At 36.8% G+C, this 23915-nt stretch overlaps 1 protein-coding gene across 2 annotated transcripts in view; it reads left to right on the top strand.

The window, feature by feature from the left end:
• The first annotated feature begins 3452 nt into the window (after positions 1 to 3452).
• The window catches only part of GLRB (glycine receptor beta), a 50639-nt gene continuing 30176 nt past the window's right edge, over positions 3453 to 23915 (top strand). Inside the window, exons 1-3 of one of the 2 annotated variants that reach the window (XM_054575949.1) lie at positions 3453 to 3580; positions 5240 to 5390; positions 22262 to 22368. In XM_054575949.1, the coding sequence (XP_054431924.1) occupies positions 5269 to 5390; positions 22262 to 22368 (229 nt within the window). In that variant the 5' untranslated portion in view covers positions 3453 to 3580; positions 5240 to 5268. Of the gene's footprint in view, positions 3581 to 3797; positions 3929 to 5239; positions 5391 to 22261; positions 22369 to 23915 lie in introns of those variants that run through there. The other variant, XM_054575950.1, reaches the window with a different exon arrangement.

A 23915-nucleotide genomic window follows, 5' to 3' on the forward strand; every position in this document is an offset into this window, starting at 1 on the left:
CAGATAAAAATCTCTTCTTTAATTGAGCTTACATTTTAGCGAGGGATAAAAAGGCAACAGATAAATGAACAAATTGTATAATATTTTAGAAGGTAACAAGTGCTATGAAAAAGAGAAAAAGCAAGTAAGAAGAGATCAGAAATTCTTGGTTGGGGGTAATTTGTTCTTTTAAACAATACTTATTAAATCTCCTTGAGAGGGTGACGTCTGAGAGAACACGTGAAGACAGGGAGTAAGACATGTGCCTCTTTGGGGAAGAGCATGTTAAGCAGAAGACACAGCTGGGACGAATGGCCTGAGGTGGGCTCCTGCCTAGCGCGGGAGTGCTGGAGAAGCAGCGAGATCAGTGGCGCTGGAACAGAGAGCGCAGGTGGCAGGATGAAGGGGAGTGAAAGGCAGAGTTGTTGGGGATGGGGGCACAACGATCTCGGGACCGTGTAAGCCATGGTGAGCAGTTGGGTGTAGAATCTGAGTGAAATGAGGATTGCCGGGTTTAGGGCTGAGGAGTGACGTCATCTGGCACATGACATGTTTTAAGGTATCTGGCTGCTGTGTTGAGAATAGGAGAGGATAGGGAGGGCAGTGGAGGAGGCCGGGGAGCCACCGGGAAGCTACCAATAATCTAGCCTAGAGATGGTGGTGGCTCAGTCCAGATTGTTCTCAGCAGCAATAGTGAGAAGCAGCAGATTCTGAATGTAATTTGAGAGTAAACAGGTTTTCCTTATAAGTTGAATGTGGGAGAGAGAAATCAAGAACAACTTCTAGAGTTTTGGCTTGAGCAACATGAAGGAAGGGATTGCCATCAACTAAGCAAGCTGAGCATGAAGGAGAATTTGGGTAGAACATTAGTTCCATTTTGGATATGCTGAGTTTGAAATATTTATTAAATGTGTATGTAGAAATGTTGAGAAGGCATTTGGTAATGTGAGTCTAGAGTTCTGAACAGAGGTCTAGTCTAGAGAAATAAATTTGGAAGTCATTAACATGGTATTTAAAGCCATATGACTGAGTGAAATTGCTATATGAGTAATGTAGATAAAGAAGAAATAGAGGAAGCAGAGCAACATTTGACAGGATTGGGGAAAATACATTATTTCAAGACTTTATTTGGAAGCTTCCCCATTGACAATATAATATAAAACAGCTATATAGCAAATTATCTTCATAGCAAATATTCAAAATTCTGAACTTCACAGCTTCACAGGCCTGGAATAGGTCATTATCTGTATTTCCTAATCTTTGGGCAAAAAACCAAAACCATACCAAAGTCAAACCTATCCAGACAACTGGACATGATTTTCTTATGATTCACCTAATTATCCAGTGAAGTATCTATATGTGACATTGTTAAAGATAATACCAGGAAAAGTGAACAAGTCAATTTTAGATATTTTTAGCGTAGTTCTTCTAAATGTGTCCTTAAGATTTTGGAAGTAAAACATAAGTAGATTTTATCATACAAATGTGAACATCCAACTATTCCAAACTCTTAATAATTCCTTGATTATATGCAAATAAAGTTTAAGGTTTTCTTCTAAGCTGCCCTGTTTCCATGGAACTCATTATTTTATCATTTCTTATATAACCTACTCTCCAAAACTTGTATCTTATAAAACTTACATGATCAATACAGTACTGCTTTGTATAATTTTAAAGTCCAAAGTCATGATCCAATTAGGAACCTCCAAAGAAAGGACAGCTTTTTTTGGAATATTTTATTTATTTGTTTTTCGACAGAGGGGAAAGGAAGAAGAAAGAAAGGGAGAGAAACATCAATGGTGGTTGCCTCTCACGTCCCTTTACTGGGGACCCAGCCTGCAACCCAGGCCTGTGCCCCGACTGGGAATCAAACTGGTGACCCTTTTATTCTCAGGCCAGCACTCAATCCACTGAGCCACACCAGGCAGGGCAAAAGGACAGCTCTTTAAATAAAGTAATGATCAAATACTAACTTTAGGAAGCAACATATCTTGTGAGGCTTATAGAATGTGTTATACACACAGCCCCCCATTTATGATGGTTTGACTTAAGACTTTTTGTCAATAATGATGCAAAAGCAATATGCATTAAATAGCAAGTGTACTTAGAATTTTGAATTTTGATCTTTTCCAGGGTAGCAACATGCCATGTGATAGCCATGTGTGGTGCTGGGCAGTGGCAATGAGCATCAGCTCCCAGTTAGCCATGCAGTCATGAGGGTAAACAACCAATATTCAGCTGTGTACTGTGTTGCCAGTGTTTTTTGCATCTTGTCTTTTGCATTTTCACATCCCATTATGTCTACAAAACATTCATCTGTGACTCCTGTTTTTGGTGAGAAAAGGCAAGCCATTGACGTGTACAATGAATGTTCCCTTCTCTCAATATGATATGGATTGAAAAATTCATTAATAGATTAGTCTGTAAATTCAGAGCACAATGCTAAGTGATGCTCACCTAAGCCAATGCTTTCTTAATTAAAATAATAATAATAATAATAATAATTTAGGTACACAATCAAGAGATAATAGGAAAGCTTTCCGTTATCCAAGAGCTACCTAGCCAAGTAAAGGACCACTTTGTAAACAACAAGGACAATGAACACTTTGCTAGGGAAAGCTGAAATCATATCCGGCTAAGAAGTGTAAAATCAGACTGTGAGCCTCTGCTAAATTACATTCAAGATATGTAACACCAAGTATATATCCCTTAACACTTTTGAGCTTCATTTTCTTCATCTGAAAAATGGGGACAAAGACTTAAATCTTGCCCAAGAATGGATGTTGATAAGGCCAAACATGATAATGCAGTGAAAGTGTTTTGAAACTATCAAGTACTGTACACATGTTAATTAACAAATATTGGAACAACACACCTGCATGATTATATGGCCTTAGTTATTTGACTAATTTAAGGTTGCTTAAAAAGGTCAGGCTTTTGGAAATTAGAAATAAAACTCAAGACATTAGGCTATATGCCAGGAGTCTAGGCGAATGAAGAAATTACAGAAACTGCAGGTTGTGCGCTTTGGTCCAAGAAGGTCATTTGTTCTATTGTTTTTAGTTTGTTTTTGTTTTTGTTGTTGTTGTTAATAGTGGTCGCAAGGTGACCCTAAATGATTACCGCCCGTGGAAAGGGTTTGTTTGTGTTTTTTTTTCCCCCCTGTACCAACACTGTCCTTATCCGACCCTCTGCCCTCATCGTCTTTAGTCCCCTAAAGAGGAGACTACATTTCTTTTGCTCGAAAACCCTTCCAAGGCCTGCAGGGAAAGGTGTTGTGACGTCCCTCCACGTTGGGTCGGGATACCTCTTCCCGCCCCACCCCCTGCCCCTGCTCCGCCGTCCCGCAATCCCTCGCTCCCGGCGCCGCGGCCCGCTGTCCCCACGGCCGTCCTGACCGCGGTTTCGGACACCCGGCAGCGGCGCGCCACAGCGCAGGCTCCGCGACCGGAGCAGGCGCGTCAGCGGAGCTCGGCTGTGGCTCGGCCGGCGGGGACGCAGCTGCCCCTGCTCAGCGCCCGCCGCACCCCCCGCAGCCACCGCCGTCTGGGCCCTGTGCCGCCTCGTCCTGGCCTGGCGGCTGCAGGCGGGGGCGCCTGGGGTACGTGTCCGGGGCTCGACTGAGGATAGAAGGGCTGGGGAGGACGGTCGTGGGCGGTTGTCTGAGGGCAGGAGTAGGTGCCCCTGCGCAAAGACAGGGTCAAGGCTGGGGCGGTGGGGGCACGAGGAGCACTGCGGCGGGCGGGGAAAGGAGGCGAGCGCTACGCTGCGCGGGGACAGGGGCGGGGGTAGCTGCAGCCGGACCACCGACGTGGTGGCATCGGCAGACACGCTCGGGATGAAGAGATGCAGAAGGCCAGGGATAATTAGAGAACGCAAATTTGGCAGGGAGGGCTCCTGGCGTTGTTTGTGAAGATCCTTCAGTCACTGCACCTGTCCTCTTTGAAAGGTTGGAAGTGAAAACAGAGAGCCTGGTGTTCAATTTCTCTCTGCCCCTTAAAACCGTTAGGACAGCCCTTGTGTTTTCCTGGGGAAGGATGTGAAGGTGGAATAAATACCTGCTGCTGTGGGCAAAGGTGTCTGGATGCAGATGCCACCGTAAGATGGGGGAAGGGGACGTCCAATGCTGTAAGTTGACAGAAGAGAGCCTTCTGCTAATTGTTGTAGGCCTGATAAGCACCCTCTGTTTTTTTCATCATAAAGGACCCGGCTTTCTTTAGGGGTATAAAGGATAAATGTGAGAAAATAATTCCTGGAGGAAACGGAGATGAAAAACAAGACATAGGAGAAGCAGGTTTATAAGCGTCAGATGGGAATTAAGTTAATGTTGAGGGATATGATAGGTTCCTCCTTCTGCAGAAAACAATGAAGGAGAAACAATTTATGGTTTGGAAGTGATGGATACAGAAGACGTTTAAATATTCCAGTATTAGAAGAGGCTTAAAGTTTTTTTTTTTCTTTTTTTGATGCATCAGATTCTGGCAAGAATATAATTCTTATTTCAGCATGGAAAATGTTATTAAAATATGGCTAAGAAGATTATTTGAAAGAGTCTGACCATACTTGCTATTTTATTTTACATTATGTTACGTAGAATTTCTGGAGTCAGAAATCATCTCATGGTAATGAACATTAGTATCAAGCAAGTAGGAGAGCCAAAAAGCTAATTTAAATCTATATGCATCTTTTTGGGGGAGTAAAAGGTAACTGGCAAATTTAAATAAATAAAAGCTATTAATTTAGAGTGTGAAACTCTTTGACACTATTTTTTTTAATCTCTGTCAATTTTTAATACTTAAAATTATCTTCCTTTTAATTAGTTTTATTGTTTATGGAAAAAAACACATGCAAAACTGAAACAATATAAAAAATTAAAAAAAAACAAAAATTAATCCAAATGTAATAGCATGAGATAACCATTTTCTCACTGTGTTAAACATCCTTCCAGATACCTTTCTAAACATAAATAGATATACTGTGCAAATCAATATCAATTTACAATTTTATGTGATTATAGAGTCCAAAATATCACATGGTTATCTTTTACACCTCATTAGGTTTTTATTTGCTACCATTATTTACCCTAACTTTTACTGCTAAATCATCACAAAATATATAGTAAAGTATAGCCACATAAGAATGAGCAATGAGGATTTGAGGAATAAATATCCATTGGGTAGTAATGAGTATACTTCTTAAAGAATCTTATAGTTAATAATTTGCTTAATAAATGTAAATGTTTTCTTGTTCTTTCTTGTAGATCCATCTCCTGAAATTTAACTTTTCAAGATGAAGTTTTTATTGGCGATTGCCTTTTTTATTTTAATTTCCTTGTGGGTCGAAGAAGCCTATTCTAAAGAGAAGTCTTCAAAGAAGGGGAAGGGGAAAAAGAAGCAGTATCTTTGCCCATCGTACGTTCTTCATGTCTTATATTCTCATATGGAGAAATGTTATTGCATTTTTTATCCAAGTAAGGTGGTTTATTGAAACGTATATCAGCAGAACTTTTCATATCAGAATATTCACTCATTTGTTCATAGGAAGAAAGTGATAGGCTGAAGAGAGGTTTAGAATGTGAAAGCTACTTCCCAATATTAAAGGCAAAGTTTTATAAAGTTCTGTCTATGCCCCAAGCTTATAAATTTTTATACATCTTTTAAAAAAAGTAAAAAAAAAATTACTGTCTTTTTCTTACCCTAAATGTACAACTTTAATTGGATACTGAGACTGCATGTTCTGGACAAATACTAGTTCAAAAGCTGATGTTTAAAAAATACTCCTAAAAATATTTATTAAAGAAATCAAATAGCTAAACTATGATTTTAAAGTCTATTTAGTTTATTTTGATGGAAGGCACAAGAAAATTCACATGGTAGATTAGTTTTATGTTTCCATATTTTTCGGTAAAGGATTTATATTAGGAAATTAGGATATTTGTCAAAAAACATGCCATTATATATGAAGTTATGTGTAAAAACAGAATCTAAATCCAAATCAACAACTCAGCCCAGGTAGGAAAAAAAATTACAACAAAGTTTTGTAGTTTGTACTCTTTTTTTTTTTTTTTTTTTTGAATAGGAAAGGTTAATATAACTGCTGAATAACAGCAAATAATCCCCAATAGTTAAAGCAGTTGAACAGTATATCAATAAATAACTTCCACAAATTATAATGTGCTGTTAGGTAATCATGCAACATATGCAGTGATCTGTATTAAAAATTATTTTGCTGTTGCAGGTCATTTTTAAATTATGATTTCTTAAATACCATGTTGATCCCAGGTGATATTATCTCAGCAGCAGCATCATTTAAATGTAGATTATTATAGTTTTAAAAGTGTTCTATAACAGATATTAAGATACATTTTGGGAAGTATATTTTGCAGAGAAAGTCTATCAGAATTGGTATTTTGGAGTATGTGAGTATATGAGACTAAACATCTGGAGAGAGCACCATGATCCACGTGAAGTCCCGCTTTAGATGAAGCTTTCCATTAAGAAACAGCGCCTGGTTTTCAGCTGTAGCAGCCCTGCTTATCCCAATGCTACACAGTCTGATGTCTGGGCCAGGTATCTGGGTGTGTGATGGGATGACCCTGAATTGCATTCAAGTGCCCCTCCTCAGCTATCCGGCCAATGGGTATGAAATGTCTGAAGGGGGCAGGCTCAGTAAGAACCATCATTTCAAACTGTCACTACTCTTCACTGTTAGAGTTTCTGCAGCACAGCCAGGAGGTAAACATTTTAGGGAGCTGGGCTTCGTCAGGCCTCATTCTTCCCAAGAGAAAGGACACATTCTTATGTTTTAGGTAGTCTCTGTGTCAACGTTTTAGCTGATGAGTATTGACATACTGACACAAACTGTTGTATATGTCTTGTAGTCATGGTGATTCTGTGTGTGGGGTCAAGCCATTTTTGATCAGTTTCTTTATATGAGGAAGCTTATAAGGCTCTTGTCTTCCTCCTCATGCCCCATTAAACATCATAAATCGAAGAGTTCTGAATATGGCATCGGCAAGCCTTATAACTACCATTTATCTCACAAGAGTCTTTGAGGACATTCCACCCCTTTACAGAACTACATTATTAAAACTGCCTTAAATAGCAATTGTCTATAGATGTATATGTATCTTGTCTATAGTTATTTAAGACAGGTTTTTAAAGTTAAATCTACTAGATAAAGAATGAAACAATAAAGGTTCTCTTTTGGTAAATATGGAAATCTTCATGTGGAAGCCCCTACCAATACCTGGTAAGCCTTATTTTAGATATGTCGAGTAATTAATTGCAATTTTATCTTTGAAATTTTCTACTATATTTTAAAATTTTGTTTATTTTTTATAATTATGAGACTAGATAAATCTTTACTAATACTTATCATGGTGACACTGCCAAAACTCTGACTTACTAAAAGTAGATGTACTTTAGAGAATTAGATATACATTTTTTGGTTTGAACATTTCATTAAGAATTTTAATTTTATTAACACTGAATTGTGAACTTAAGAAGACTAGAGTTTTCTCTGGCTACAATTGGATCTATTGCATTAAATTTTTTGAACATCCAGATTAAGAATCTCAGCCCAAATAATGTGCTGTGAAAGGATATACAAAGTATTTGTATCTTAAAAGAGGAAACGGTTTGCCCAGCTGGTGTTGATTAAGTATAAAATATCTTGATGAGGAGGAATATTTAATATTATAAAAACTCAGAAATTAGTACAGACTATCATAATACTTCTCAATATGGTGACGTTTTTATCCAGTGACACTTTGATTTATTTGAACTTTATTTTTAAAGTAGTTTGTGAAGCAATGGGGTTGTGTAAAGATATGCGTTGTGTTCTTTAAGTGTAGCAAACACGAGCAAAATGTCCCATTTTCCTGTTATAACAATATTTCCTTCAAAAGGTGTACATAAAGGAAAAATGTTTTAAAATACAGAAGAAATAAAGGACTTGGGGTCCTTAATATTCTAGGGTATAATTTTGATGCTGAACTTGAATCATATCATAAACTTTTCCTGGGTCTTTCCTACTTTTTAAATACATTGTTTTGAGATGTTATAAAATCATAAATATATGCTATTTTTCATTATTTGTTGGTGTTTAAATGAAACAACAGTACCACATTGACAAACTACCTGATCAGTTTGCTTTCAGAAATTTTGAGAAATTTGATACATATTAATAAATAAGAAATAAACTTTAAATTAGAAAAAAACATTTCAGATTAAGTCCTTGGTCACAGCTTTTTATTTTACATCTTGACCTGACATTCACCTTAATTTTATACATTCTGCCTTAGTGATTTCGTCCAAATCTATGGTTGTAACTACCGTTTAGTCACTGTTAACTCCTAAATTTCTATGTCCAGCACAGACATCTCTGAATAATGCCATGGTATAGATCCAACAATTCTACCTGGCTGTCCCATCTTGACCTCAGACTCAACTTAAAATGGTAAAACCGTAGTTCATAAGTCCTCCCATCACTCCCAATACAGCGTTTTGTTTTCCAGCAAATCATAGCACCAGCTTTTTTGCTACTGAAACAAAATCCTGGGGATCACCTTAGACTTTCTCTTTTTATCTTAGCTTCTCACATTCAGTAGTCACCAAGACTTCTCAATCCAGTGTCTCTCCTGTCATTGGAATATGTCCTTCATTTTCATTCCCATGTGGACACTGCTTTATTTACTCCTCCTCCTCCTTTTTGGGGAACACTTTGTCTCCTTGCTTCTTATCTTCCTCAATTCATATTCCACACTAACCATACTGTGTATTTTCTTAAGTTTCTATATAGTCAAGTTATTCTAGTGCACAGAGTCCTTGAAGGGACTCCGTAACATTCTGAGTAAGGTCCTGTTTCTTGGCCGCACCCACAATTCTTGCGGAACTGGCCTCTGACACCTCCAGCTCTACCTTTCCAGCCCAGCCCCCACCTCAACCCAACCCACACATGAGTCAAGTCTCATACACACTTGCTCTCTCATACCTCTAGAAGTGTTCTTTCCTTTACCTAAAATGCCAGCGATTTCCTTCTATCTTTAGTTAACTCCCATCTTAGTGGTCTTGTCCAAGTCTATGGCTACAAATAGCATTATTTATTGTTGATCCCTATATCTATGTCTGGCCCAGACCTTTTTGAAGAGTATCACACCCATACATTTAACATTTTCATCTGTCTTTTAGTCTTTTTTTCATCAATCCTTAAACTCAGCTCAAACCCTGTTATGTCCTTTGGGAAGCTTCCTGATTAAGATAGTCTGATTTAGACAAACACACTCTGTGCCTCCACAGTACCTTAACTGCCTGTTCTGTTTATAATAGTGTAAGGTATCATCAGTTGCAGTTGCCTGCTTTCCCCATTAGGCTGAAAGCTCCTTGAGAGCCGTGTCTTACAGACTCAATCACTCAAGATCAGCATAACACACAACATAAAAATTTGTTTAAAGAGTGAATAAAAACCTATAGGTCTTTGGCTCTTATAAGTATGTGGATTGGTTACGGTACTTGAAATTTAGAAATATGGTCTCAATATCGAAATTAGATGAGTTAACAACTGGGTAATTATTGGGACATCTTCAAACTGAATAGTGTTTCCTGGTGAAATTTTGGCCTTATTTGCGTTCAACATTTTATCAATGACTAAAATAAGAGCATACATAGGAAACAATCATAGAAACTGAGGATAGTCTATACACCCATATAGTAATAAATGAATTTTCTGAGTCATAGGGTATAAGTATATTAAACTTTAGAAGATATGGGCCATTTTCCAACTCTACTCTCATCATTCATGTGTGAGATTTCCAGTTCCTTCACATCCTTGTCAAAACTTGGTCTTGTCAGCAGTCATTTTAATTTTAGTCATTAGATGTGGGTATAAGACACTACATTGTGATTTTCATTTGCATTTCCCTGATGATTAATGTTGCTGAGCCCTTTTTCATATGTATATGGGACTTGTAGTTTTAACTCTTTTGAAAAGCACTCACTGTACTACAAATATCTTTCCAGTTTTTTGTTATGCATTTTTACTTCCTTAACAGTGTCTTTTGGTGAACTAAAGTACCTATTTTTAATGAAGTCTGAGTCTAAATGATTTACTAATCTTCTTAATGCTTTTGTGTTTTAAGAAACATTTCTCTATTCAAAGGTCATGAAGATAATCTGCTTTCTCCCCACCCGCAGATGCTTTATTGTTTCATGTTTCACATTTCATTCTGTAATCCACTTCCATTTATTTATTTATTTATTGTGTATGATGTGGGATAGGGTCAAGGCTCATTTTTAAAGGCAGCCCATTGATTGGAAAGCCATACGTTACTAAATTGCAGCTGCGCTTTATTGTAAGTCAGTTGCTTGCTGCTCTGTTCCGTCCCACTGGTCTACTACTGCTGTCCTTGTGTCAGCAACACACTTATTACTCTAGCAGAAGGCCTGCATGTCTTCTAGCTCTGTTCTTCAGCATCACCGTGGTGATCGTTCTAAGCCCTCTGCATCCATATATGAGTTTTAGAATCAGCTGCTCTATTTGCATACATATAGACACAAATGCTGGTGTTTTTATTGACAGTTTTGTTAGCCTAAAAATAAGAAGCCAAAGTGAGAAGCACCATTGTTTATTTGAGGTCACAAAAATGTGATTCGGGGGCCCAGATTCAGGCAGCAACCCAAGCTGTGTCCTGATCACAGAGGAAATGACTTTTTGTGAGAAACTGACTGTATGAATAGAGGAAAGAAATTTCCACTGGTGTTAACAAACTGACTTACTCTTTAGCTATCCATGATTGGCTACTGATTCTAGCTTCAGAGGGAATGTCCATAATTAACAGTTTTTGCGGTTAGAGGTCTGCTCTTCTGTTAGTTTTACAAATAATTGTTTATAAGACCATGTTGCCTTGTCCCAGGGCAAAGGTCACTTTGCCTAGTTCAAACATTCGAAAGGTTCAAGGAACAAGACTCGTAAGCACTTCAGCTGGAATGGCTGCCCTAGCTCTGGTTTATAATGGTTCCACTTATGTCAACTGTTCATAGTATAGACTCAAATTTGTTTCTAATTTGTATTCAAATATTACAGTAAAAAATAAACAAAAAAATCACACATGGGGAAAAAGGCAAAGCAAACAAACTAATCAGGAATGACAATATTCACCATGACATTGGAATAACCACCCTTTTATAAATGTGGCTAGACCTGGATAATGGCCATTTAAAACCATATCAGATACAAACCTATGGCACTGAGTAGGGTTCTTTAAGGAATGGAAACCAGTGACTTTTTGATTCCTAGCCTGTGGCCAATTACTCCATGAATCAGGGGCTCCATTGAAGGCAATTGTTTCTGTGTATTTTGTCTGCTGATATTCTCCCAGGGCCTAAAAAAAAGGTCTGGCTGTGGTAAGGCACTTGTGAAATATTTGTTGAATGACTCACTAAGTATTTGTTGAATACTACATGTGTAGTATATTCAGAATGTGTAGTTCTATTTAAGTATGAGTTTTTGGGAGGGGAAAAATAGTTTTAAATCTTGAAAATCTACATTCAAGGAAGATTTCCCCCCCCAAAAAACAATGCTAACAAAATACAGGTGATCGATGATATTAATTGTGCCGTTAATCACTAGGTAAATACTGGATATGATATCATAATACCTTTAAAAATAAATTTCAAAATCAGTCACATTATTTATTTTTGGTTGCCTTTAAGTTTCATATTGTTTTAAAATATGGTACAGTATATTTCTTTTTTTTTATCTTTTAGGTGATCATGTGAGAACTCTGACATTTTGGCAGACATACAAAAAAAATGTTCTGGATTGCTAGCTTGGAATTTTTAAGGAGGACACTGAAACTGTCTCACTCAGTTTTCCACTAGGGCACATGATCCTGCCTATATTGCCATCTCCCTCTATTTCTTTTCCTCCTCAGAGTAAAGGAGCTCTTGCCCCATCTAAGGCTAATTTTTTCCACCCCTCATTTAGATCTCATTGACTCCTATTTGGGGAGTGGAGAATCTGAAATTGGGATTTATTATTTTTTTTCACTCAACTAGATCTTTTGTAATCCACTCAGGTTTTACATTACAAACTCAGTAAAGAAAGATGCAACATGTTTCTGAAAACTACATCTATCTCTAGTTATTCTTTAATCCTTTTCTAGAGGGCATATAATCAAACTTTACTTTTCCTGGGGGTGAGGGGTAGGAAATAGATTTCATTAATTTTTAAAGTTGAAGTATTTAGGAGCTCTATCCAATGACAACTTGACCTGCTAGCATTTACTTTTTATCTCTTCATGTGCCAGGTTCTTCTTAGAAGAAAGCCAAGAAATTAAATTTTATTTCCAAATGATAGCTACACACATAGTTCAAGGAAACAGCTATTTGGTTCAGCCAAAAAAAAAAAAAAAAAAAAAAAGCAAAAAGCAAACTATTTAACTGCTTTTTTTTAATTAAAAAAATTTTGTCATATGAATACTTAACATGAGATCCACCTTCTTAACAGATTTTTCAGTAGACATTACACTGTTGTTTTCTGTGGCCACGACATGGTACCACAGATCTCTGGAACATATTTATCTTTGCATAACTGAACTGAACTTTTACCTGTTAATTACCAACTCCTCATATCCCCCTCACTCCAGCCAATCCCCACTGTATTCTCCACTTCTATGGGTTTGACTATTTTAGATACCTCATAGAAGTAGGACCATGCAATATTTGTGCTTCTGTGACTGATTTGTTTCACTTAGCAAAATGCTCTCACAGTTCATCCATTTTGTTGCATATGGCAGGATTTCTTCTTTAAGGGTATATACTATTGCATGTATGCGTATACCACATTTTGAAAAAGTCCATTCATCCATCAATAGACATTTAGGTTATTTTCACACATGGGTGGCTATTGCAAATTCCGTGGCCATAGTTGTACAGATACAGGGAGAACTGGGGTTTACAGCCCAACTGCTGTGCACTGAGGGGGCGGGGTTGGAGCCATGGTGAACGCTGCCAGCTCCAACAACTGCCTGATTCTCTGTGGTCCACAGTGGACTGGCATGTACTGGGCCCCGTGATTGCTCTGAAACAGGAAAGATAGAACCCAGTCTCGAGAGCAGAATCCAGAAAGCTGGGATGTTAGATGTGGGGTCAGACTCTTTCCCTCCTTAGGGAGAAGCTGGGAGCCAAGGCTGTCCTCTGGATGCCGTCATGCTGGGCTGTCCCAGGCCTGGGGATTATGCTGAGAATGTGTCTCCACTTTCCCTATAGGTTTTGTTGCACCTGGTTGGGCGTAGAAGCCTCTTAGCTAGTTTCTGCATTTCTGACAAGGAGAATGGATCTCAGCATTGCTATTGAGTTTGTGTGTCCATGGGGGGAAGGAGGGTCCAGAGTTCCCTATTCCATGTTGTTGGAGTCACTCCTAGTCACACTTTTCAATAGATGTACTTTCTCATTCCATTTCCTTTCCTGTTAGTCACTATTCTATCTATTCCCACCTGGCTTCTGTCTTTTTCTTAGCTGAAAAACAGTTCTCCTTTATGCTAAATCCCATGGAGAGTTTTCAGTCCTCATTTCAACCTCTCTGTGACATTTGGTCCTGTTCACCAACCTTTCCATAACATATTATTTTTTTCTTGAGTTCCATCGACACACACTTCTAGATTTCCTCCTTCCTCTTGGGCTCATTCATTCTTTGTCTTAATTGTTGGCTTATTTTTTTTTCCTCCATGTGCTCATGTTTTAATTCCATGTCCTTTCCTCACTGTAAATTCTCTTTGCTGGCAAGGGACTGTCTAACCACTAGAATCGTCTGAGGAGCTTTTAAAATTCTGATGCCTGAGCTTCATTCCAAACTAATTAAACCTGGAGGGAGGTAAGGAGTGGGGCTTGGCATCAGAAGTTTGCAGAGCTTCTTAGGTGAATTCAGTGCACAGCCAGAGCTGAGTATCTTTAGACAAATTCATCTGAACCCACAGTTTTAAACACCACTTTTCTATCAGAATAATCATCATTTGTGTTGGATTTTTAAATGCATAACCAGCACATGGCACTGAGCATGGCATGTATTAAAGCTTAATAACTTTGTTAAAGGAATTCAGGAATGACTAATGTAAAAGAGAAAAGTAGCACATTGATAGTTGCCTAAGCTTTTGTTCTTTAAAGAATCTTAATATTTAGTTGATATGGTACATTGAGTTCTCTCTAAGACAGATTCTGACATGAGATTTACAGGCAGAGAGTGATTGCTTTTGCAACAACACCCGTTGGACAAGGAAAGTAGAGTCAAACCCAGGGACAATACAGCTGCACCTAAAGCTTCAATTGATGCCTGAGGGAGCCCTGAGGCTGGGGCACCCTCTCGGAGTTGTCTCTATGAGTAGAAAGGGCCTCGGGTCCCCTTGTGTCTGAAGTAACAAAGTTTTTGGATGGGGGCTGCCTCCAGGGCAAGACCTGTCCTTCAGCAGAAGGCTGCTCCAGAAGAAACTAGCTCAGATCCCTAAGCAGCCAGAATCCCTGGCAACAGCCTCAGTTCTGAAGGGACCATCTCAGTGAGGTGATACCACATCTGCAACAGGTAGAGCCAGGTTACCAATTGAATGGGATCTTAGGGATCCCCTCATTTAAACCTGTGATTTAAAGGTGCAGACACCGAGTCTCAGACAGGGTAAGTGATTTGCCCAGTACCATGTGGGAGTCTTACAGTCTGTCTGGGGATAGAACACCAAGCAGTCTGTTGACAAATGTTTCTTCAGTTATACCCACATTTAACTTCATTATGTGTGCTAGGGTTGGTTTATCTTATTACCATTTCTATTAGGCCAGAAGAGAAACATTTTATATTTGTGCTATGCATGGAAAATTAAGAAAAAGTAAGTACTATTCCAGCTGCAGTTAGAGCAGAGATAGAGGTACTTCTGTGGATTTTTATTTGCTGGACCAGGTTGTAATACTTTTTCTGCGTAGTATGGAAAGTAATTGAACAGTGGGCATTTGGTTTGGATTGAGGTTTAAGTTTAATTCCTTATGTCATGAAATTTGTATCAAAGTAACAAACCAATTGAAAGTACTGAGAATATATAGTGTTTTACACTGTTTGAGAAACACACCATATAAATAGAAGATACTTATAGTATTCACGGGACAAGTAATCTCACATGTGATATGAAATTAAAAAAAAAAATCATAGCCTCTAATGAGATTTGGAAATTGCTATTATCTAAAATCCAGCATCTCTCCAAATAGATGTTTCTACTTTGTGAAAAACATTTTTCTTTGAGCCATGGATGATGTAATTGCATAATTGAAGTTAGACAAGATTTGAAAATGTTTCTACAGGATCCAAAAGTTCCTTAAGCCCAACAGGGGCGGGGGAATAAATAAAATGAATATTGTGGAACACTGTTTTTAATTATGATTCTTGGCCTATAATAACATGACAGACTTTGCCACACACATACACATATACCCATAAACACATTGTTTTCAAATAAATATAAACAAATTAAACTCAGCTAATCATGTAAAAGGTACCACTCACTGTATTCATAAACCTTCCGTTCACAATTTAATGTGTAAAAACAGCATGGAAAAAAATGCAGAGGTTGTCAAGAGAGGTAATAATAAATTATAGGTAGAAAAATAGAAAACAACCAATTATCTGGATTCATAAACAACTACTGACTTAGTTTGTTACCTGAATATATAAAATGTTTGTCTTTATATAACTATTTAATTATCTAGAAGAGTATTTTCACTGCCTCAAAAATCTGTGTTCCGCCTACTCATCTCCCCTTCCCTTCCAACTCCTTATAACTACTGATCCTTTTATTGGCTCTATAGTTTTGCAGAAGGTCATATAGTTGGAATCACACAATATGTAGTCTTTTCAGATTGGCTTCTTTCACTTGGTAATAAGCATTTCTGTTTCTTACCATATTTTTTCATGGCTTGCTGGCATATTCATTTTTCAGCTCTGAATAATATTCCATTGTCTGGATGCACCACCGTTCACTTATCCATTCATCTACTGAAGCACATCTTGTTTAATTACAGGTTTCAGCAATTACAAGTAGATCTATTATAAACATTTCTGTACATGTGTTTCTGTGTGTGTGTGTGTGTGTGTATGTGTGTGTGTGCATATGTGTGTGTGTGTAGATTGTTTTCATCTCCTTTGGGTAAATACCCAGGAGCAAGATTGCTGGATGTGATCATAAGAATATGTATAGTTTTGTAAGAAGCCACGAAATGGTCTTTCAGAGTAGGAGCACCATTTTGCATTCCCACCAGCAATGACTGAGAGTTCCTTCTACTCTTCATTCTGGTCATTTTGGTCATTTTAATAGGCGTGTAGTAGTTTATCATTGTTGAGTTGCATTTCTTTGGTAACCTATAACTTGGAGCATCTTTTCATATGTTTTTTTGCCATCTGTATATCTTCCTTGGTGAGGGGTCTCTTAAGGTTTTTGGCTGTCTACTCTTTTCTTTTTCTTAAATATACTTTTTAATCTTAGAACAATTTTAGATGTATGGAAAAATCACCCAAAGAGTACACAATTCACAAATATCCTGCATTTAATTTCCCCTATTATTAACATCTTACATTTGTATGGTACATTTTTTACAATTAAAGAACCAATGTTGACACATTGTTATTAATTGAAGTCCATACATTATTCAGGTTTCCTTACTTTTTACCTAATATCCTTTTTTGTTTTTCCTGTTAAGGATTTATTACCTTATATTGGTCTTTATGGTCCTTAGGCTCCTCTTGGCTGTGAGAGTTTCTCAGCCTTTCCTTGTTTTTCATGCCTATGACAGCTTTGAGGTATACTAGTCAGGTATTGTAAAATGTCACTCAATTGGGCTTTGTTCAATGTTTTTGTTATGATTAGAATGGGGGTATATGTTTTGGCAAAGCATTTATCTATATGGATTCATGGATTTTATTTTATAGTTCATAATATAACCCAATACTACTTTATTTTATTGCTCAAATCATTTCATATTTGGCCATTGGGAGTTCTTTCAGTTGGCTTCTTTGTCCCTTTGCCATATTTGCATCTTGATTTTTTTTCCCACTCCTCTGGCCTTATTTTTGTCACTACAAGATACCAGATCTTTTAAAAATCATTTCTTAGGTGAGGATACCAGCATTCGTTCACATGAAGGAGTTATTTCTTAGCTTGTGGTCCTCAGGTCCAGGAACCCTCAGCATTGCAAACTTTGCATGTATTTTTTTCAGGGAAGAACATAGCTTTTATCAGATTCTCAACAGTGTTTGTAACCTAAAAAGGAGGTAAAGAATCACTGCCCCAGAATAAAGAGGAGAAATAATACAACCCATATATTTTACGTATGTTCACCTTGCTCTCTCCTCGCTGCTTTGTGTTTGCTTAGTTCAGTTTGAGTCTGGCTGAGAGCTTCGCAGGCCCCAGGCCCCAGGCCCCATTCACTCCTGTGGACATACCCATACTGCATTCAGGCCTGAGGAGACCTTTGACTATTGTACATTTGTAACTCTTGGGGAAAAAAAACAATCCCACAATCCCTTTGAGGTCAGATTCCTGGTTTGAGGGAAGAGATGAGGACAATATACTCATACACCCTAGTTCTGAAATGAAACTGCAGTGTGGTCACTAAAGGGTCATGTAAAAATATGAACATTCTACATGGAAAACTGAGCTTTCCCCTTTGGAAAGAAATTTCTGGATTTTTCCTTTAGCGCTGGAAAACATTACATCATACAGCTATACAGCCTGATACATTCCTTGCATAACTTTGCATATTAGTAATGACTTTGGTTCAAGTTTAGGCAAGTGAACAAAAGAGAGCTGGTTGTAAAAAGGCTTTTGATAGAAAACATTATTTTCTCTAGTCATTTGATCAAACTGCCTGAGTAGAGTAAGTTATTTTCTTAAATTAATATCACATTTCCATGAAATAAATCCTGTTTTGTAATAATATCATAATTGTTGATAGATTTTTTGAAATAAAACAAAATGGCATAGTCAGATGGATGAAACATTGGACTGAGATTCAGAATATAAAAACTTTAATAGTGAAAGGCATTAAGTATGTGATCATTTTAAAATCATTTGCTCTTCTTATTTCTGCTTACTTTGTATAAATAATATGGATCTCTTTCCAAATTAGAAGATTATATATAGTAAAATTTTCATATGGGAAAATATGCTACATGCAAATTGTTTCAACTCTTTGGAAGAAAGTGGCATAGTTATCTAGGCTCTTTAAATGGCTTTTAATGTGTTGTGATGACTTTAATGTTATTTTAGTATTGACTGAGCAAAAATATGATTTTTAATGTAGGAAAAAAATCTCTAAATTCACGCATGTGAATATAAACTACAAGGGATTTCACTTAAATTTTAAAATATCTCTGAAATGCTCATATAAAGGAGGGTGAACTATTGATTAAATATTTTTATCAGGTCACCTACATCAGAGACATGAAAATACATATCGACACAAATAAGAATAAAAGGGCCTATAGCATATTTGAAATATTTTCTTTTCCTTTTTATTTCAAGAGATTTTTGTCAACCAACATTAAGTTTTTGTTGTTAGCATTTCTTTTTTGAGCTTTGGAGAAAAACACAAGTATTTGGAGATAACTAGAGGGAAGAGTGACACTGATAAGTTATAAGAAAGGGCAAATTCAGGTTTTCTGAGACTAATGATTTTTAAAGTTAGTAAGACTAATAGAACTTAATATGTAATATAATATAGATTGTTGTCCTAAAGCAATATATGGCTGGATGGTAATAAGAAGATAGATAATATTTCATTTCTATTACAGTAGGCTTATTGTCAAATGAGAATTAGGAATCTTGGATAAGGTTTCATTCTTGAGTTTACCACTTAGAAAACTGTCTGAACCTCACTGTGACTTCATTTCTGTACATACCATGTTCTTTATTGCTCCATCTCCTCACCTACTGCTCACTTTTCTCCCAACCTGGCTTTTCTCTTTCACATCACTGAAAAATAACTCTCTGTGTGGCTAGTATCTCTCTTATTTAACCAGACAAGTATCTGTCATTATCAAATAAAAGAACCTAATGGGCAAGACAGTCGATTCTCTAATGTCTATTTCATACCAGACTAACACCTAAGCCAATCATGAGTGTTTCTTCCTCCTGGCCAGTGATTGGCTTAGCAATGTCCAATGCTGGAAAACTTCTGAGGGGTGAAAAAAGTCCTTTCTCCTAAAAGGACACCACAGGAAGAAATGCTCTCTTCACCTGGAAATGATGCGTGTAACTGCTACTGCTGTAGAGCACACAGCTATCTGGAGCCTGAAGTCTCCCGAAAGGCCTGACAGAAGGAAAGTGCTTGAACCAAGGTGTATTCGGTGCTGGGAGAACTGCATGGGGGATTACAAAAGTGTAGAAGTCATAATTTCCTCAGGAAGCACACTGTCTGTATCCTATTGTCTTGGTTATACACATGTGGATAAGAATAGAAGCTATAGAATGTTGCCAACATGTATTTGTCAGTTTGTCTTCATTAGAGTAAGGTGGGATGACTGAGGCAAGGTTTTAGAGAGTCAGTATTGAAAGCTGGGTTGGGTTTAGATGAGTAAAATAAAGAGTGGAAGTTACAATATTCCAGGAAGGGGGATTTATTCTGAGCCAGTGAATGGAGGAAAGGCAAAATTTGGTAATGAGAACAGCTAAAGATAGGTTTTATTGACACAGCTTATATCTTATAGCTGTGTCTGTTAAATAGACTGGAAACAGGCAGATTAACAGGAGTAAAAGTATTCAAACATTAACTTTTAATATTACATGCACAGGGGCATCACAGCAAAAAGAGTGACTACCCAAAAACTAGTGACATTTGAGAGTTTATATATTATCTTAACACGGGGAGGGGAGGAGGAATATAGGCCAGTTAGGAGAGAATATATATGTATTTAGGAAAGATGAATGGGCTATTAGAAAAATAGACAGGAGGTATGATAGTTTATGACAAAGTTTGTCTGGTGTGTTGTTCACTTTTAGCCTCTTCTCCTGTGATAAAAGTCAGTCTTTCCTAGTTGATAAAACTCTCCGGAGGGGAATCTATGACAATTGACTTCCTTTCGGAGGATCTGTTTTTAGGCAGATAAAGAGTTCAGAGAAAGCTTCTCCCTGTGTTTGCTGTTTTTCAAGTGCCTTTAGCTCAAAATAATCCTTATGCCAAAGAGATACATTATAGGGTAGCATATTCGGCCGCCTTTCACAACTGGGAGGGAAAAAATCAGCTGGGAAGTTCTCTACTACGAAAACTAGTGTTAACTGTTTTTATGTTGCCTGGTCATTTCGTTGCTTAGAAGGAAGATATTTGTGAAGGGCTTTATATATCAAGAGGCACAATAATAGTATTCCTTAATTGAACCACTACAATTAATTAATTTTCTTTTCATCCCATGAAGGAGAAACCTTGTAAATGAGTTTGAACACCAATTTGCATCCTGATATCCAATTTTTCCCCATCCTCTCATTCTCTTTAGAGTTTTGTACCTTTGATAAAGGATGACAGTTGGCTTTAAAGAGGTTACAATTTCATCTACAATGAAATGAAATCTTATTTTCAGTCCCCAACTCCCTGCAAGTGATAACTCCATAACAAACAATTTTAAAATGCTACATAATCTCCTGCAACTTCTTAGATTTTTCATAAATTTTTTAATATTGGTCATATCTCACCATAGTGATTGTATCATCAGCAAATTGTATGATAATTCACTCAAAACAGAATGGTCTGTTGGATAAGAGCTGGGACTTCAAAACAAAACCATGACCAATACATCTGAGTTTGATTCCTACTAATTAATATCATTTATGAAACTGACACTTTTACTATATCAATACAGAATGGATAGTGTTAGATGTTCCAAATATAGTTTTAATGTTCCTTGTGATTTTCATAGATTATTTTTGTATTAGGAAAATGATTATATGATAAGACTTTATGGGTGGTAAAACAAACCTTAGCAAACCATAAACAACCAAACATTTTCCATTGGCTTCCAATGAAGTATATGTGTTTTTCAGTATTCTTAAGCAACTACCATTTTGATGAAGATTCATTGTTGAAAGTTAATTGAAATAGAAAAAAATATGGAAGTATTTCCTTTTTGTGATAGTTGACAGCAAACATATAGAATAGAGATAGTTGTATCTTATAGCTCTGTATTTTTCCCTGTTTAATTGATCTGGTAACAGAGAAATTCCTTTTACCAATTTCCCATGGCAACCGCAACAATAAAAATAACCAGTTATTTTACTGGCAATTCAGTTTATTAGGGAATAGCAGAGAATTTCAATTTGGGACAAGCAAGCTACAGTAAACCATGGGCAAGTCTGAAGAGACAAAGGGAAAGTCTAGCTTTTATTAGGTTTAGGAGGAAATTGGGGAAGACTGTTCATTGGAGAACAAGAGTTAGAGGTTGTGGTGGTTTTTCATAGGCTGCAAGTAGGGGTTAGTGTGTTACCGCTAGGGTAAGGCAAAATCTCCCTCTTTTCCATAAAGGCAGGAGATAAAATTCCTGTGTGAAAAATGTCCTCCCTTGCTGAAATAGTCTTCCTTCTTCCTGCTGGTTTGGTAGGCTGCAAGAAGTGGTACTTGTGTGAGAGCTCCCCCTTCAGGGCTTCTCGACTCCATTTTAAATGAGGTTTCCTTTAGTAGTATATTTGTTTTCACACCTCCTTCCAATATTATTTAACTCAATGAGAACATTCGTTGTGTATTTCTTGGGAAATACGATTTTATAAATGTCCTCATGATTGTGTTTTGAATTCTTAAATGATCCCTTTGGCCATCTTATGGTATTCACGTACTCCTTTGATTAGGCAGAAGTTTAAATATAAAACATTATTCAAAAACTATTTTTTTTGCTGTCATCTTATTGTCTTCATTCCCTTTGTGCTTGTCTGTATTTCCATTGCAGGGAGTTTCAGGACAAGTAAGATGTCTGTTTAATTTTTTTAAAGAGAAAGTAAGGTGAAGTATTTAGGACAGTGTTTCATTCATCTGGTAAAATTAAGTGCTAAAGTAATCTTTTGTTGGTTTTTGTTTCTGATGACACATATGTATACTGTGGGCTGCTGACAATATCTCCTACTTTTCACTTCTAGTTAGAAACGCCATACTGTAATTGTAGATTTGTCTCCAAAAGCAAAGCCTTTTCTCCAGTGAAAGTTACCCATTCTTGTTACTTGCTATTTCTAAATACTTATCAGGATTTTGTTTTGTTTTGTTTTTTTCTATTATAGCCAGCAGTCAGCAGAGGACCTTGCCCGAGTCCCTGCCAACTCCACTAGCAATATCTTGAATAGGCTACTGGTCAGTTATGATCCCAGGATAAGACCAAATTTCAAAGGTTTGTTCCCCCCATCCCCCGCAAATATCTTTATTCTTTGTAGTTTAAAAATGAATTTTATCTGCATGAAAACATTTATTTATATTTAAAACAATAATATTTCAAATTAATACGTACTTTTCTGTAATGTACTTAGATTCAGAGCAATTTAATGTCAAACATGTTCAAAAATAAGGAAAATATTACTTATAATCATTTTATATGGTTTCCAGTTTTTTTAAAAGGAAATATCATGAATTAATAGGCTAACCTCTGTAACAGGTTTTCTGAGTACTTAGTATTCTTAACTTTAGTGATTTAAAATTTAGACTCTGGATACAGAGCTGGCTTTCATTCACAGACAACAAAGTTATACAGTTTGTAGAAAAGTGACCATCTACTCATTTTGGGATAGAGAACAGTTCTGATGTGTATTTAGAGTCTTTTTTTTTTTTTTTACTGTTTTCTAGCCTTTCACATTGATTAAAAAAAAATCCCTCTACTCTTGCTGGAAAAAAAAAAGATGGCCATGTGGTTTTTAAAACACTCTAACTTGTGTGAATAAAAGTGACTGTGTTTTCTACAACATAGATTGATTTTGCCCCAACAAAATATTACCATTTATCATACCTTTCAAGAACAAAATCCATACTTGCTATAAAAGTCATGAGAAGATTGTATAGTTGGGACAGGTATTAATGTAGATCAGATTAACATTATAAAGCTTGATTTTTTTTTCCTTCACAGAAAAAAAAAAAAAAGTCTGCAGCTGCTTCTAGTCAACTGAAGTTATACAACTATGTTGTAAAAACAGGGATTTTTGTTCATTACCAGAACCTATTCAGTTACTTTCAACAACAGCCATGGTCTGGATTGTCACATGTCTACCATATATTGATTCACCACCTGTTTTTCATCAGTCAGTGGTTATGTGGCTGAAAGGCTAAATTCACATTTTCTCTTTGTTAGCCCAACCAGCAGTCCACAATGAGTAAAGAAAAAAAAGGCAAGAAAGAAATTTGCAACATTATACTTTAGTTCTCACTCCATGAACTTCCAAATTATTTTCCAAAAGGTCAGGCAAAACTCTGTATAATGACTCTGTTATATGTCTGATTAACTTTGAATTTACATGAATTAGAAATAAAAATATAGTACTTGTAAGTTCAAGCTATTGAATATTGCTTTGCTAATTCAAGAATTTCAGGTGATTATAAAAATTCAAAAAATTAAACCATATTTTTAAATGATGTTTTGTAAAGAATAATTTACATTTTCTTAAGGTAAATGCATCAACTAAATTTATTTTTTTATTTTATTTTTTACCCTATAACAGGTGTTCCCCCCCCCCGCCCACCGCTCCCCCCAGCCTTGTCGCTCCTCCCTCTGGCCATCTCCACACTACTGCCTGTGTCTATGAGTTATGCGTATGTTCTTTGGCTAATCCCTTGCCTTCTTTCATCTAGTCCGCCCTTCTCCCTCCCCTCTAACAGCTGTCAGTCTATTCCATGTATTCATGCCTCTGTTTCTATTTCGGTCACCAGTTTATTTTGAAAGGTAAATGTATT

This window comes from Pteronotus mesoamericanus, unplaced genomic scaffold (assembly GCF_021234165.1).
Source record: "Pteronotus mesoamericanus isolate MK-2021 breed Mesoamerican mustached bat unplaced genomic scaffold, CSHL_Meso_final contig_32, whole genome shotgun sequence".
NCBI lineage: Eukaryota > Metazoa > Chordata > Mammalia > Chiroptera > Mormoopidae > Pteronotus > Pteronotus mesoamericanus.